General features: G+C 38.5%; 1 protein-coding gene across 1 annotated transcript; it reads left to right on the top strand.

Moving 5' to 3' along the window:
* The first annotated feature begins 9926 nt into the window (after positions 1-9926).
* LOC133311326 (uncharacterized) lies at positions 9927-15794 on the top strand. Its single transcript, XM_061512347.1, has 2 exons — positions 9927-10292; positions 15258-15794. The coding sequence occupies exons 1-2, from the start codon at positions 10064-10066 to the stop codon at positions 15569-15571; spliced, it is 543 nt and encodes a 180-aa protein (XP_061368331.1). The 5' UTR covers positions 9927-10063; the 3' UTR covers positions 15572-15794.
* Positions 15795-16495: the final 701 nt, after the last annotated feature.

The following is a 16495-nucleotide window of genomic DNA, read 5'->3' as shown; positions in this document are numbered from 1 at the left end:
TGAGGTATCATCCTGGCAAGGCCAATGTGGTAGCTGATGCTTTGAGTCGGAAATCCAGTAGCTCATCCAGTTTGTTACTTGGTAACTTTGATGTGGTTGAGAAGTTCCGAAATTTGGCAGTGACCGCTCCGCGTGAGGGTGTACTTCTCGAGATGCAAGCAGCAGATGTCGTGAACGAGCTGTTAGAAAAGATCAAAGAGGCACAAGTTCAGAGAGAGTGCCTGGATTATGTGAAGAACCAAGACGGTTTGTCTTGGAACGATGATGGATTGCTTTTGTTTCAGCAGAGGATTGTGGTTCCTCGAGGTCCGTTGACAGAGGAGGTTATGGCAGAGGGCCATAAGGGCCAATTTTCTATCCACCCTGGTGCTACTAAAATGTATCAAGACTTGAAGAAGAACTTCTGGTGGTTGGGCATGAAGAAAGATGTTGTTGTCTTTGTGTCCAAGTGTTTGGTTTACCAGAAGGTGAAGATTGAACATCAGAGACCGTCTGGTGAACTTCAACCTCTTGAAGTACCACAGTGGAAGTGGGAAGGTATTTCCATGGACTTCGTGGTGGGATTGCCGAAGACTCAGGCGGGTTGTGACTCGATATGGGTCATTGTGGACAGACTGACAAAGTCTGCCCATTTTCTTCCAGTGAAGGTGAGCTTCACTACAGAGCAGTTGGCCAAGCTTTATGTTTGCGAGATTGTGAGGCTTCACGGGGTGCTCGAGAGTATCATTAGAGATAGGGACCCGAAGTTCACATCTCGGTTCTGGGAGGCGCTGCATGAGGCTTTTGGTACGCAGTTGAGATTGAGTACCACCTATCACCCTCAGACTGAGAGAACCATCCAGACCTTGGAGGACTTGTTGCAGGCTTGCACTTTGGAGCAAGGCTCGGCATGGGATAGGTACCTTTCGTTGGTTGAGTTTTCTTACAACAACAGCTTTCTTGCTAGCCTGGGCATGGCGCCCTACGAAGCACTGTATGGTAGGAGGTGTCGGACTCCTACTTGTTGGTCTGAGGTTGGGGACAAGGAGCTTTTTGGCTTGGACTTTGTCCAAGATACCACCTTGCAGATCCAGATGATCCGTGAAAAGTTGAAGCAGGCGCAGAATCGCCAGAAGAGCTACTATGATGTCAAGCATCGTCCACTGGAGTTCAGTGAGGGTGAGCACGTGTTTGTGAGACTATCACCTGTCACCGGTGTTGGTCGGGCACTCGGAGTGAGGAAACTGAGCCCGCGATTTATTGGGCCATACTAGATTCTTGGTAGAGTACGACCTGTTGCCTACCGGCTTGCCTTGCCTCCGAACTTGGCTAACATCCACGACGTGTTTCACGTGTCTCAGCTTCGGAAGTACGTAGCTGATCCTTCGCACGTGGTGCAACCGGATAATGTGGAGGTTCGGGAGAACCTAAAGACTCTCGTCGGACCACTAAAGATTCTCGATCGTGGCGAGAAGCAGCTGAGGAGCAAAATTATTCCGATGGTCAAAGTGCAGTGGACCGGAAGAACTCCTGAGGAGTGTACTTGGGAGCGTGAGGACGAGCTTCTCCGGCAGTACCCCGAGTTTCGACCAGGTATGTTTATGATTTTGAGGTCAAAATCCTAAAAAGGTGGGGTGAATGTAAGAACCCGCACCGTTAATTAAGGAATTTTAATTAATTAATTATGCAAAATTATGAAATGATTCCATAATTGACCCTAATAATTATTATGAGGCTCTAATAATTGTGATAAGTGATTACGAATGCTGATAGTCGCTTTTCAGAAGAAAAGTGCAGATACCGGTTCTGCTAGTCAGTATAAATGCGTACCGAAAAAGTATCCCGAAAAATTAATGTAAGTGCATGATAATTACTAGAATGTTATGTAGGACTTGTAAAACGAGTTTCAAGTCCAAATAATGAGAACTGGTGCCAGAAACTGATACTGGCTACGAAAAGCGCGTACCGGAAAGGTGCTCAGAAAAATATTATAAAAATATGATAATTCTTGTAAAATTGAGTAGGTTAAGAATCCAGAGTTTGGGATTAAAATGCTAAGCGTAGCAATTAAAGCTAATACTGCGTGTTTTATGCTTATGTGACTATATATACTCTAATCATTGGGCACAAAACCCTAGATCAGATTTCCTTCGTGCCTCTATTTTGCTGAGCAGCTCCAGCCACCTTTTGCCACTCTTTTCTCCATTGTTGTGAGCCAAGGAGCCTCCTTTCTCCTTGGTTTCTTCTCCAAATACTTTGGGCTTGTGAGAGCTTGCTTAGTGAGGGAGTGTGAGGGCTTTCCCTGAGTTCCAGCCTTTGTGAGTGAGGTGTTGAGGTTCTGAGTTTGTGGTTTGGGTGGTGAAGGTCTTGTTCTTGACTTGGGGCTCCAAAGTGCCAACCTTTGTGAAGAAAGAACCTTTCTTGGTGTGCATTTTCGTGCACAGGGTTGAGGCAGACTTGGGAGTTGTTGTGTGAGCTCCATAGAGCACCTCCATCCTCTGTTTTGGCTTGTGGTATGATCACCACCTTTGAACTTGAGTTTTTATGCTTAAAAATGGAAGCTTGATGTATGTAAAGGCTAAAAGATGATAACTTAATGTTGGGGGTTGGTCAAACACACCTAGAAATGCATCTTTAAGTGTCTAGAATCAGTAAAAACCCAACCTTGGAAGGATATCTTCACGAAATGCAGTTTCTGCATTCTGTCGTGAAATATCCGGATATCTGCCCGAGAAATATCCGGATATGTGATATCCGGAAATGGGATTTGGATATCCGGATATTGGATATCCGGATATGGGAATCTGGATATCCAGATATTGTATATCCGGATATGGTCAGTGAGATATCCGGATATTGCATATCCGGATATGTACCCGAGGAATATCTGGATATTCTGGGATTTCGTAGAACAGTAGCTGTGTTGTGAGGTCAGTAGGCTATTGGGGGTTTGTGGACACTAGATTGATGAAGTTGAACTTCTGTAATTAATGAACTAAGTCAGAATCATGTGATTAAGGGCTTGTGGCTTTGTTGGAAGCCTTAAGACGTAAATCGTTAAAGGAGAATGTAGTCTTTATGTTAATGCTTTTGAGTTATGTATGTTGATACACTTGCTGGTCCTAAATCAGATTGTGATATGCTGTGTGTTAGAGTTGAGCTGTGCGGACTCTTGGCATTGGATAATGAGCTTGCAAGGTAAGCTTTCATGTCCTCAGTTTAGCCATGTTGTGGTTCCACCATGTCCCGTGGGGGTATGGTTATATGCATGCAGTGTTACATGCTTTTGATATTTTGGAAATGATGTTGAGCTGTTATATGCTAATGCCTTTATGATATGCATGTGGTGTTCCACCTATACGGTAAGCCTGAGTATGTGGTACATACAAGATGGTGAGGCTGTGGGTGAGGTGCAAGCGGTGTTCCTTGTACTACGTGTGGGTAATAGACGTATTCCTGCATTTCTCTGGCCAGTAGATAAAGATAAACACACATGGCATGAATATCTGTTGCACTAGATAGTTTTGAGAACTTATATTGATAAACTGCTTTTAGAACTTATATTGCACATGTAAGTGTGCTTGGGGTGGAAGATCCTTGAGGACCCCTTGTCTTACTGAGATTTCTAGTTTAGAGATCTCACCCCACGTTTGGGGCGCTTATTTCAGGTTCAGGAAATGTTGAGACCTCAGGCGGCAGGAGGCCGGAGCTGAGTTAGATTTGCTATATTTATGCTGACATGTTGGATGTTGCTTTATGTTTTTAGCTTCAGTTTATGATTATGTTTTACCTTGTTGAGACGCTGTTTATTTGGTGAGCATGGGGATTGTCCATGACACATAGACTGGTTTATGTCTTAGTTTGATTTGGAGTTATATTAATGTATCAGGATGTTGTCCGGACTACTTGATGTAGATCCGTGACTTAGATACTCACTTTATATTTATATATTGAGGTATTTCAGTTAGTTGTCTTGCAATTTACATACAAGCATTAGTTTTTAAGAAATTGATTAAGTAATCAAGAGGGTAATTGATAATGATGTCATAATTGAAAAGAAAAAGAATATTCCGCATTTTTAATTAAGCACCGCTTAATACGATGTAATGTTAATATTCCGGGTATACACGAGGTGTTACACGGACGACCACACATCTATGCGCGAGATGCCATAATTGTAGCTGCAATGTTAGAACAAAATAGACGAATTTAGGAGCTCAAACAACTATTTTCCCTAACACAGTTGGACGAGTCAAATGAAGGAAGGGAGTCTGAAAGATCATGTCATGTAGAGGAAATGAGTGAAAACCCATTCTGGAACCAGGAGCGACAGGGAAGAAATCAACCTAGTGATAAATCCTTTTTTGCTAATATTGGGGTGAAGATTGAGATCCCAGAATTCGAGGGCACCAGTCATCCAAATGAGTTTATCGACGGGTTACACACTGTCAAAAGGGTCTTTGACATCAGAGACTTGACAGAAGACCAAAAGGTCCCGATCTTTGATGAATCTGATGAAGAGTAAGATGATGAGAATCTTGTTATGGATGCTCCAGTTTATAATAAGCTCCCTATCTATGATAAGTATGATTGGGAGAAAGATGACGAGAATCCAGAGGTGGAAGAAATCTCTTGTAGTGATTTCGATGGAAAGTCAGTTATTAGAAAATCTAATATCTCTGACAAAGAGGAAGTTCTACCTAAAGATATCATGCGAAATGATCCTTCATTCAAGAAGTCTTTAGTTTGCAAGCAGTATTATGGATTTGGGGACAACAGGCATCACAACATCATGCTCCGTGGAGATAAAGATTTAGATTATGGTAGAAGTTTAATTGGAGATCGTCAGGGGCAATGGGACTTGCTATTACATTAGACAGAATTTTCCTATGATAGATCCCAGATGCGATCATTAAATCAAACTGCAGGCAATAGTCCTTTTGCAATAGTTTATGGGTTTTGTCCTACTTACTCCCTTAGAACTCGCAATATTTATAGTTTCCAAGCAGTTTAATACGAATGCAGATGAACGTATCAAGCATATCAAAGAATTGCATTCACAAGTCCTAATCTTAATTAGGGAATTTGGTGATATTGTACCAGAAGAGTTGCCACCTAGGTTACCACCTGAAGAAGTTGATATCAACTAAGACGAAGCAGATTCGAGGGCGAATCTTTTCCTAGCGGAGGAGGATGATGCACCCGAGCTGTCTGACTTGGATTGGGCTTTTCTATAATTTATTCAATAGTTTAGGGCTTTTCAATAATTGTTAATTATTTTCCTTTTTGTTATTTTTAAATTATATTTGAGCGTGTGTTGATTGTGCGTTATCTCCTTTGATTGCGCATGACTATAGTTATTTACTTTTTTATTATTTTATTTTGTCTATTTAAGGCTTGGAGAACCCTATTATTATCAGGTTGTTTTTAGTTAAATAAAATTAAGAAAAGAGAAATAGTATTTTCTCGCAATCCTTGTGTTTGTTTTTCTTTCTGTTTAGCCAATATATTACTGATTCAACATTAAATATAAATACTATACACCCTTTTATCAACAAGGTGACTTAATCTAACTAACTAGAATTTCCTTCTAATTATTATATTTTAATTAAAATAGTTATACCCTTTTCTAATATTTCCCCTTCATTAATTATTAGACTTCTAAGATTTCAATTTAAGAACGCAGATTCTTACAAAAGTCATAATATATAGGTATACTTTTCTACCTAATAGTGACATTGTTACCACATTTGTGGCAGCTAAGAGCTCTCCATTTTGTAATCATTTGTACTAGGTTATGTTTATCTCATTTTACATGAGATAAACAACTTTTCTACACACAAAAAAAAAGAATTGGGTCCCACCACTCTTTTTTTTCTCTCCTCTTACCTGTGGCTCCCACTTATAATTTTATTTCTACAACATGAGATAAATATTTTCCTACAACATAAGAAAAATATTTCCCTTGTACTAAAATACAAGGCAAACATACCCTTTGTACGTCAAAACAAATTGAAATCTTATTTGGTTTGTGATTCAATTTTTTTCAATGGGATAGAACGAGAAATAAATAAAATTTTTAGTGAACCAGTACTTTTTTTAACTCATTAAATTTTAAAAAAATTACTTATAATAAGATTTTAAAAACTTTTATTTTATCACTTGAATAAAATTAATTTCTTAAACAAATTCTTGAAATACAATTTTTAAAAAAATTAGTGGTTTTAACATTAAACTCTTAAAAATCAATTCTAATCAATTTTACAAGGGTTTTATTTTTTCCATGTAATATGAGAAGAGAAATTTTCCTAGACACCATTCAATTTTCATGCTAACATAGGTCTTACACATGATTTTGTTAAGCTATATATCTCACATGACTTTTATCTCTATAATATAAGAAAGCTATCTCATGTAACATGAGAAGTATAAAGCAGTGTTATAAGAACCGGACTAGCTCGGCCGGTTCGAACCGGAAACCAGTAAACCGGCGGTGTAACCGGTCCGGGTAACACCAAAGACCGAACATGCTAGTGAACCAGTGTAACTCGGGTTGAACCGGCTGGTTATTATAAAATCGATGACTCGCTGGTCAAAAAAACCAACCCGGTGATGAACTTTATCCAGATCTGTTCTAGATCCTTCAAGATCTGTGATAGAAAAAGAATAAGAAAACTCATCTATAGAAGAAGAAAAAGAAAAACAATATATTTAGATCCACCATAAAACTTGCCCATTCTTTTGGAACCAAGGATGCGAGAACCAATGCATGTAATCCGGCTCGCTCAGAAGTGGATTTGAACCATTGATACAAGAATTTTCAATCCTATGCTACAACCTTTAAAGAAAACTAAAGGAAAGAAAAATAAAGACATTGAAGCAGAGAAGAGTAGGAAAAGGGAGGGCGGGAGAAGGAGTTGAAGTCTCGAAGATGATGCAAATGCTTTTTCTTTTGGGATTCGTACAGCTTTGTGAAGAAGGTAAAAGATGGTTTTGATTTTCCCCAAGTAGAATACAACTGGTAGGCTTTATCAATTTTTTATAAATTAATTAATTAGGACATTTATTGCATTGAAAATTGAAACTTTGAAAGGGTGGTTGTTAAAAAAAATAGTAAATACTATTTTTGGTCCTCAGCAAATTTCACGATACCCGTTTTAGTCTCTAGCAAAAAAAATGGTCATTCGTGGTCCCTAGTTTTTTCAAATTAGGCCCACGTTAGTCCTTCTGTTAATGGGGCTCTAACGTCGTTATTAACGTTTCGGACCGTACCGTTAAGTTGCTGAGTCATAATCCACCCTGGACAAAAAACGACGTCGTTTAATACCTTCTTACTTTTTTTTCCATCTTCTTCTCTCCAGTGCAAGTTCTTCCACTTGCAGCACCAAAATCTCAAACCTAAAAATTGAACCCAGCATTGCATTGTACTCTCTGATGGGAAAAGGAATCGGAAAGGTCTGTCTCTACAACGCCGGCGCCAGAGATATCTCTGGAAGTTCCTTCATATCCTCCATTACTTTTCGGGCCTGGTCAAAGTTTCTATCTGCACCACCCATGCATCAAAATATTGAAAGAATGAGATCAATGAATAAAAGACAATGACATCAATGAATAAAGAGACAAGTACACCAAGAACAATAAGATTAATGAACTTGTAATTGTAATTCTTTACAACAAAATATAATGGTGGTCCGACTCTGAGGTACTCTGAAATGTCACTAAAATATCCCTGGAAACAAAATAATATTAATGAATGTAAGAGGCTGAAGAGTACAAAATGGAACCGCAAGAAATTGCAAAAAAAAAGGGGGGGGGGGGAATTAGAAACTTAAACCTGAAGGTAGGAATCCCGTGGAAGAGCAATTTGTTGCTCCAAATCAGGTTCAATCCTTATGCATAATGCCTATAAAAAATAAACAAGCACAAAGAAAATTACAGTGTCCAAAAAAATCTTAAAACTGAACGCTGATGTTCTCTCATTTCCCAAGCAACTTACGATGCTTGCTAAGGTAAATGCAACAAATATAGCGATGACCAAGATTTTAACTCCTCGTAGTCCGAGAAATGGTGCATGAACCTCCTATATTTACACAATGATAGCAGTGTTAATTTGATAAGAAAAGCAAGTCAAAGTATAATGTCTATGCTGTTAACTTGAGAAAAAAAATTCTTTGACAAAAAATTAGACAAAGAAAACAACATAACTGAATACATAAAAACGGGTAGCTCAATAAAATCTATTTTTGAGTAATCCCCCATATTTGTCCCCCAGAAACTTGGCGATGGACACATTAGTCTAAGAATGTGGAAATTCCACCCTAGTCCTTAAGAACTGCAAATTTTGGTCATATTAGTCTTTAGGCTCCAGAAACATTAGTCCATAGCGGCTGACTATGCTCTGTGATACACAGTCTAATATATGATTGTTTGTTGAAAATCATTTCCACTAGAGAACAACATGCCCTTGCAGAAGAGTAGTCTCCATGCTAAAGGGAATGCAATTCTGTTTTTCTCTCTTCACTTAAATACATCTCCTCATAAGAGTAGTCTCCATGCTAGATGCCCTGTCCTTTAGGGTGATATGTGGTCGACAATTAAATTCAAACACCATTATGTTATTATTATGCTACTCATTTTAATTTTTTGATTCGTGGACCATGTTATGCTTATGATTTATTTGTTTTATTTTTTATGTGTTTGATTCTCCTTTTAAATGATTTAGCAGTTTTTGAATGATTGCAATGGCGTTCTTCATGCCTCTGTTCCAAGGAAGCTACATTCAGGTGCGTGATTTTCAAATTCAAGATTAAACCTTTCTATTCCTCACTGAAAACGCTACTCCTTGTTGCTGGTTTTGGATTAGTGTTAAAGCAAAATCCCTGAAGCTTTTGCTTTTTCTTTATCATAATTGTTGGACTTTGAATTCGGTCTTTTTTCTTTGTTTATGAATTATTGTAAAGATATTTATTCCACTGAGAAACTGTCAGAGATATCTCCGGCGCCGGCGTTACAAAGACGGGCCTTTTCGATTCCATTTCCTATTGGAGAGTACAATGCAATGCTGGGTTCAAGTTTGAGCTTTGAGCTTTTCGTGCTGCAAGTGGAGGTACTTGCATTAGAGAGAAGAAGATGGAAAAAGAAAGAAAGTAAGAAGGTATTAAACGACGGCGTTTTTTGTCCAGGGTGGATTGTGACTCAGCAACTTAACGGTACGGTCTGAAACGTTAATAACGACGTTAGAGCCTCATTAACAGAAGGACTAACGTGAGCCTAATTTGGAAAAACTAGGACACGAATGACTTTTTTTTTTGCTAGAGACTAAAACATACATCGTGAAATTTGCTAAGGACAAAAATGGTATTTACTAAAAATAATAATTTAATAACGTATGCAGCTTTTATATTAAATTGAACCGGTTGGAAGACTTTTATATTTTCATATTTTTTTCATGTATTATTTTTTATTTTATTCACATGTATGCAACTTTATTTTTATTTATAGTAAAGTGTTTATATTTATTTTAATTTAAAATAAAAAATTTATAATCAATATCCTCAAATTAAATATATATATATATATATATATATATATATATATATATATATATATATATATATATATATTTAATTTATCAAATGCGGTTGAATATTGTTAATAAATAAGATTTATAAACCATCTTTTTGCCGCAACTTTGTTTAACATAAACTCTTAAAAATCAATCCCAATCAATTTAAACCCAAAACAATCACTCAACAATGTCTTAGATAAAATATATATATTTTTTTAAAAAAATGGCATACTGAGTTTGCAATGTGAAGCTTGTACTCGGAGTGGTGACATGGCGTAGAGTGATTGGACGAGCTAATTTATGTATGTAACTGCATGAAAATGCAACCGGACATTACAACATTAGTGTCGCACCTAATCCTCATCCACACACGTTTCTGTTCCTTCATTCGCCAAATAAGAAATAACAATATCCAAAACCATACTTGTCACACTTCAGCTTCATCCGTATTTCATCGTAACACAACACTTGCACTTCAACTTCCAGATCCATCTTGCTCTGATCTGCTCTGCTTCCATGGCCACCGTACTCGAATCCCTAGCCGTTGTTCCTCGCTCTTCTTCCCTCCCTTCCGCCGTTTCCTTCTCTCCGATCACCGCCCGCCGGAGCTCTGTCAAGTTGCCGCACTACGCAGGCCTCAAGCTCAGACCCATCACCGCCACTCGCTCCGCTGCTTCGTACACTTCAAGAATCGTTACTCGCAGTGGACGAGTCCTGTGCGAGGCTCAGGATACCGCTGTCGATGGTGAACTTTCATTTTCGTTACAAATTAATAATAATAATAATAATAATAATAATTTTAAAAATAAAAAACGTTGTGTTTTGTTGAGCCGGTGAATTGTCGAAAAAAAAAAAAAACAGTTAAGGTTTGAACTTTTTCTTTTGGGTTTTTTTTTTTAATTGTATTTTGGTTTAATGAAGTGGGTATGCCAATTTTATTATTATTTTTTCTTTCTTTGGGACTTGAATTTATTTGTGTCTGAATCTTTATTTGTACTGATTTGGTTTTGGCTTGTTGGTGACAATGTTTACTTAAAAGGAACAGGTTGAGTTTGGGTTCCCAGGTTAGATTTTTGTTAGTTCTTAAAAACAAAGGGAATTGCTGGATGGAAGGTTTTAGGGGAAAAGTAAAGTTTTCATTTTTGAATATAAAGGGTTATATAGTATTTATAAAAATGAATTCAAGATGTTTGGAAGGATTCATGATAATTTATCATTTTATTCCTTTCATTCTAAAAAGAAAAAAGAAAAAAAAAAGACACTTAAATCAGAGAATATATACTTGAAAAATGAAAAATTTAGCCTTTTTTCCTTTCCCTCTATAACCTTTGGTTCTAGACATGTAGGGAGTTAGATTGTTGAACATCAGGCGTGAGGTGCTGGTGCTAACCATGACAAAGAAAAAATGGAATATGCTTATAAGATTAGATGCCTGACCACGTTTTTTGGTTTCACTAAATGGCACTACATGGCTGTATCTGTTTAATCTTTTTCTTGAGAAAGAAAGGGAGTTGAATGGATGCCCTAATTGATATAGGTAGAGGCTTTGTGGGAGTAGGACCAAGCTCTGTAATGATTATATGGTTTTTGTTTTCTCACCTTTACGCTCCTGTGATGTTATATATCTTGGGCATGAGAAGAATTTCCAACTTACATCCTTGCTTAGCTGACATATATGATAAAATAATCTTTGGTGTAGCCTTCATACAAATTAAATTTGTTCTAGGTTTGTATCTTGGGCTTCATTAAGCATAAATGAGGCCCATACCCAGATAAGATGAATCGGCTTGTTTTCAACCCGTATACACGGAACCCGGGATAGGAGCTTGAAATATGGGCCTTAACCCATGTTTTACTAGCACACATGGGCCGTATCACGATCTTAATAACCATACCCCTATTAACTATCTACAATCATTATAACCGTTAACCAGACCATATATAAATATCATAAGCAGGTTAATGAAGTACACATTATTGAGAGAGATTATTAACCCTTTAATGTTCATAGCAAACATTTGGCGCCGTCTGTGGGGACTGTAAACCTATTCCCACCTCATTACTGGCTAGTAACAACCATCAGGAGTGTAGAATTGGAAACGATCATCTCTTTGGAGAGGAAGAAGAAAATTCTTTCCAATCCAATGGGAGGAGCCGTTCTCTAAACACAATTGGACAAGCCTTGCTTCAGTTAGCGGAAGATATTAGGAATAGACACCACAATGAAAGAAGACGAAGGAGACACCACTCAGAGGAAAGACCACGACGGGAAAATGAGCAGCGGCAAGGGAATCACAGAAGGGGTTCGTGATCCCCTGTTCCTAGTTATATCCCGTTGTCTCATCCTTGGGGACAACGAGAAGCTTGTCAAGAGGACCGTCGTATTCAACATTCGAGGGAGTCAAGGAGTCCCCCAGAAAGAGTAGACAATAGAAGTAGAGGACGAGAGGTGAATCAGAGAAATGAAGAGCGAGTACAGGTAGAATATACTCGGGAGGCGGATAGAAATATGCACTATCAGGAAAGAAGGGAGTACGAACATCAGGAGGAAGGCAGGCAGGAGTTCTACGAGCAACATGATGTTCGTGAAGAAAATTAGCAGGAGTTCAGCCGTCGATATTATGCTCGCCAAGAGGTAGGTCGGTGTGATCAAAGGCGGCAATATGAATATCAGGTGGATAAGATGCAAGAACTAGGCGGGTTCAATCATGGTCGCCAAGAAGAGTATCGGCAAGGGGGACTCAAGTATTACCCTGCCCGGATAGGGAGAATCGAGGAGATATTGGAGGCCATTATCAGCCGGGTAACCAGCGAGACAATCAGGGATGTTACCATTTTCATCAAGCTCGCTAGGAGGGGTACATAGATCCACTTTTTGAAGAACGGGTGATGAACCCAGGACCAGGAGGGCCGTATGGGAATATGCAAGCATGGGTGGCACCATATCAACCACCTTTTCAGCAGAGGATCCAAGTAACATCAGCTATTTAGGGACCATCTGGAACGCCATTATCTTGGAGATTAAGGGCAGAGCCCATTCCGGGTTGGTTCAAACAATCAAATGATATGAAAGCGTATGATGGAAGCTCAGGTCCACAGGAGTTCATAACTGTGTTCCGAGCAGCAATGTTGTTGTGCGGAGAAACAGATTCCTTTTTGTGTTGAATGATTCCAGTTTTTCTCAGAAAGCAAGCTTTGGAGTGGTTTACCATATTGTTGGAAAATTCAATTGATAGTTGGGGGAGTTGGTGTCGCGATTTACTCTGCAATTTGCACATTGTGGGCCGCAGCCAAAAACCACCCATAATTTATGTGGAGTAAGACGAAAATCTGGAGAGAAGTTAAGAGAGTATTATGAGCGTTTTCAAGCGGAAGCTAGGCAAGTTAGAGGCTTGGAAAATTAGACGTATTTGTTGCTATTCACTACCGAGTTGTAACCAGGAGGGTTGGCAAACTCTTTAGCAAAGAAGAGGCCATCCACCAAAGAAGAGTTGTTAAAAAGAACTCGGAAGTATATTGATCTAGAAGAATTCAGAGCCTCGCAAAAGGAGATTGAACACGGGTTTCGAGAAGCTACACAGAACAAGAGGCCAGATAGACTTGCGGGTAGAGGACAGATAAAAGAAAGGAGACCTCGGTTAGTCGGAGTAAGGTTCCGAGAAGGATATAGAAGAGAGTTTACTCCTTTGAATGCTCCGAGAGCACAAATTTTCAAGGAGGTGATAGCACGAAGATGAGGAATATTTCGAGTCCCCCGCCCATCAGATCAAGTTATGTGCAAGCAGATAAATCCAAATGGTGTGAGTTTCACAGAGGATATATGGGCACCTCACAAATGATTGCTTCAATTTGCGCAATGTTATTAAGCAACTGATTAGAGAAGGAAAGCTTAAGAAGTATGTAAGATGAGGTGAAGGCGACGGATGTAAAGAAGGAGAAGGCAGATATAAAAGAGCATACAAAAGTCGCAGCCCGCCAGGAGAAAGAAGGAAGGAGATAAACAAAGGTCAGAAGACAGAGGCACAGTCATCCCCATCTAATCATGTATAAGTCAGGCATGTGTGCACTATAGCCGGAGGGCGAGCTGGAGGAGGAGAATCTGGCAATGCTTGGAAACAAATCTGAAAACCTGTATGGCCATTTCAGAGAAGCCCCGCTTTAAAGAAGAAAGGAGGAAGACAGGAAAGCAAATAGTGTTCGATGATTTAGATGATGAAATTTTGGATTCGGAGCACGACGATCTGCCGGTCATTTCAGGGCTATTAGCAAACTATCGAGTGGATAGAATGTTAGTAGATCCAGGAAGCTCTGTGGATATTATTTTTTGGGATGCATTTAGGCGGTTAGACTTGGATTATGATCAATTGGAGCCTTGTGGAGCCGACTTACTGGCATTCACAGGAGACAAGATTAAGCCGTTAGGATATATTCTTGATTAACATTAGGCAAAGCACCTACTCATAAAATGGTGACTTTGTCATTTGCGGTGGTGGATCTTGGGTCTGCCTATAATGTTATTCTTGGTAGGCCGTTTATGAAGAAATTTAAAATATTTTTGTCTATAGACCAGTTGGCCATGAAATTTGTGGCTAAGGACGGAAATACAGCCATGGTAAGGGCGGATCAAGTCGCTGCCCGAAGTTGCTACAACATGAGTCTGAGGATCCCTCAAGAAAGTAAGAAAGAAAAGGGAGGGAAAGGCAGAGAAGGAAGTCAAGCATGAAGGAAGCAAAGCAGACAAGGAGAAAAAGGAGGAAGAAATAAAAGGAGAAAGTAAGGAACCACAAGTGATGGTAGTAGGGCTAGACCCCCGGGTGTAAAATAAGGGAGAAAGGTCGGAACCCACTGGGACGATGGTCGAGTTTCAACACAGATCGTTACCTGAGCACACCACTAAAATGGGGTCCGGTTTTATCATGCCATCATTTGTTAGTAATGCCCGGTTCAAAGCAGGTTGCCCAGAAAAAGAGAAATGTATGTACGTGATATCATTGTATGTATGTATGAATGTTAGATTTATGGTCTACTTTCAATCATCGAAGGAACTCCTTTTCTGACCATGGATATGCGATGTTAAATGTAGGTGGAGGAGGAAGTGATCTTGGATTAATGTGAACTTTTATAACCATGTTGTGCACGATGAAAGCATCCAATCTAATGGTGGATTTTGTGAAAAATTCAGAGTAGGAAGTATTCATTTGTGTGAGATTGATATTGATTTGCACTAGTGTCAATAGTTCCTTTATCTATCTCTCATGGTAATCTCCACACAGAGTTGATATGTTGATTTATGTCATTGGCTGATCCAATTTCATTGTTGAGTTTGTTGATGAAGCACCAATAGCCTTGGTTTTAGTTAATGTGATGCATTTTGAGTGACATGCTCTGACATACCCATGATCCTCCGCTTTTGTGTATTTCCTTTGCATTTAGTAAATGAACTTATTAAGGTCATCTAGTTTTTGGCTAAGTTTTTCTTTCCCCCTATCAATAATAACATAGGCATACATTGTTTGTTTCTAGTAGTATTTTCTATTTGCCTGTTTGTGCTTTATCTGGTTTGCATGCTCTCCATTTCAGCATTGTTCATCATTGTAATCAAATTCATGTGGATCCTAATGATCTTTTTTACACTTTCAGATAAATTTTGATTGTATGAGTGAAATACAAATTGGAATTAAATAATTTTTTTTATCATTGTATACTGCAGTGGCTCCTATTACTGATGCAAATTGGCAATCACTTGTACTCGAATCTAAATCTCCCATTTTGGTTGAATTCTGGGCTCCATGGTGTGGTCCCTGCCGAATGATACACCCTATAATTGATGAGCTAGCAAAGCAATATATTGGGAAGCTCAAGTGTTACAAACTCAATACTGATGAGAGCCCTTCAACTGCTACTCGGTATGGGATTCGAAGTATTCCAACTGTTATGATATTCAAGGATGGTGAGAAAAAAGACACAGTTATTGGTGCTGTGCCCAAGTCAACATTGACCACCAGCATAGAAAAATTCTTATGAGGTGGTAAGAGAAGGCCTTTGCTAGAAGTAAAGCTATTTTTCCTATTAGCTTCTTCTCTTTGAAGCCAATGTCTAAGTTTCTAATTTGCTTACTTAAATACTCATTTATGCTCCTGTATAGTTATCGGATACAACCTTACTTTCTTTTTTGAGAATATTCTAGTTACCTATATGCTAAGTAAATTTGCCATTAAATTATAGCACGTTTTAAATTGATTTTACATCTTTGGCTTCTGTTTCTTTTCAACTTTCATTGAACATCGCTAACATGTGGGTGTATGGGTATATAAAAATAGATAATTTAAATAAAATTTGTTAGATCTCATGGATTGGATCGTTAGGACTTGTAGGCTGTAGCATCAATTCTTTGATGCATTTGTTTGAAGCGAAATACATGCATCTTTATTTTTTTCTCCTTTACCTTAAACTTGCCTTGGGATGGGGTTGTGATTTTAGCTTCTCTTTGTTATTTAGCCAATGGATGTTTCAGTGGTGGTGTTGTCTTCCATTTGCAGAGGGATTGGGTAGCTTGGCTACATTCATGGTTGTCTTGTTAGAGGGCCAGTTTTATGATAATTTAGAACTACACTAAAAGAGATTGTTTGATTGTGTTCTGATTTTTATTTTTATTTTCTTCTTAAAATTGTTTTGTAAAATAATTATGGAAACACGTGTTTATGTGTTTTTTTTTTTGTTTTGAAAGATAAAAGTCAAAATACAAAATAAAAATAACAGGAAGCGAAGGAATGACTATCAAAACGAATTTTAAGAAGAAAATAAAAATAGTCACAATTGATATTGGGGTTTCTGGTCGAGATTTATCCGGATACACCCCTTTCTACCCAGGTAAATAATTCAAGCAAATTTTCAGGTGCGAAGAATAATATCTGGGTACACCCATCCTTACTCGGGTAGGCAACAATT

The sequence above is a fragment of the Gastrolobium bilobum genome, unplaced genomic scaffold (genome assembly GCF_033153095.1).
Source record: "Gastrolobium bilobum isolate Gb01-03AN ecotype WA unplaced genomic scaffold, APGP_CSIRO_Gbil_v1 utg11809, whole genome shotgun sequence".
NCBI classification, from domain to species: domain Eukaryota; kingdom Viridiplantae; phylum Streptophyta; class Magnoliopsida; order Fabales; family Fabaceae; genus Gastrolobium; species Gastrolobium bilobum.
Note: the sequence above shows the minus strand (reverse complement) of the source record. Positions and strands in the feature narration are given on the sequence as shown.

Bases quoted from the DNA above. Each gene is read 5' to 3' on its own strand.
- LOC133311326 (XM_061512347.1), top strand. From the start codon at position 10,064: ATGGCCACCGTACTCGAATCCCTAGCCGTTGTTCCTCGCTCTTCTTCC. The intron at 10,293-15,257 runs GTGAACTTTCAT...TGTATACTGCAG, and splicing joins TCAGGATACCGCTGTCGATG to TGGCTCCTATTACTGATGCA.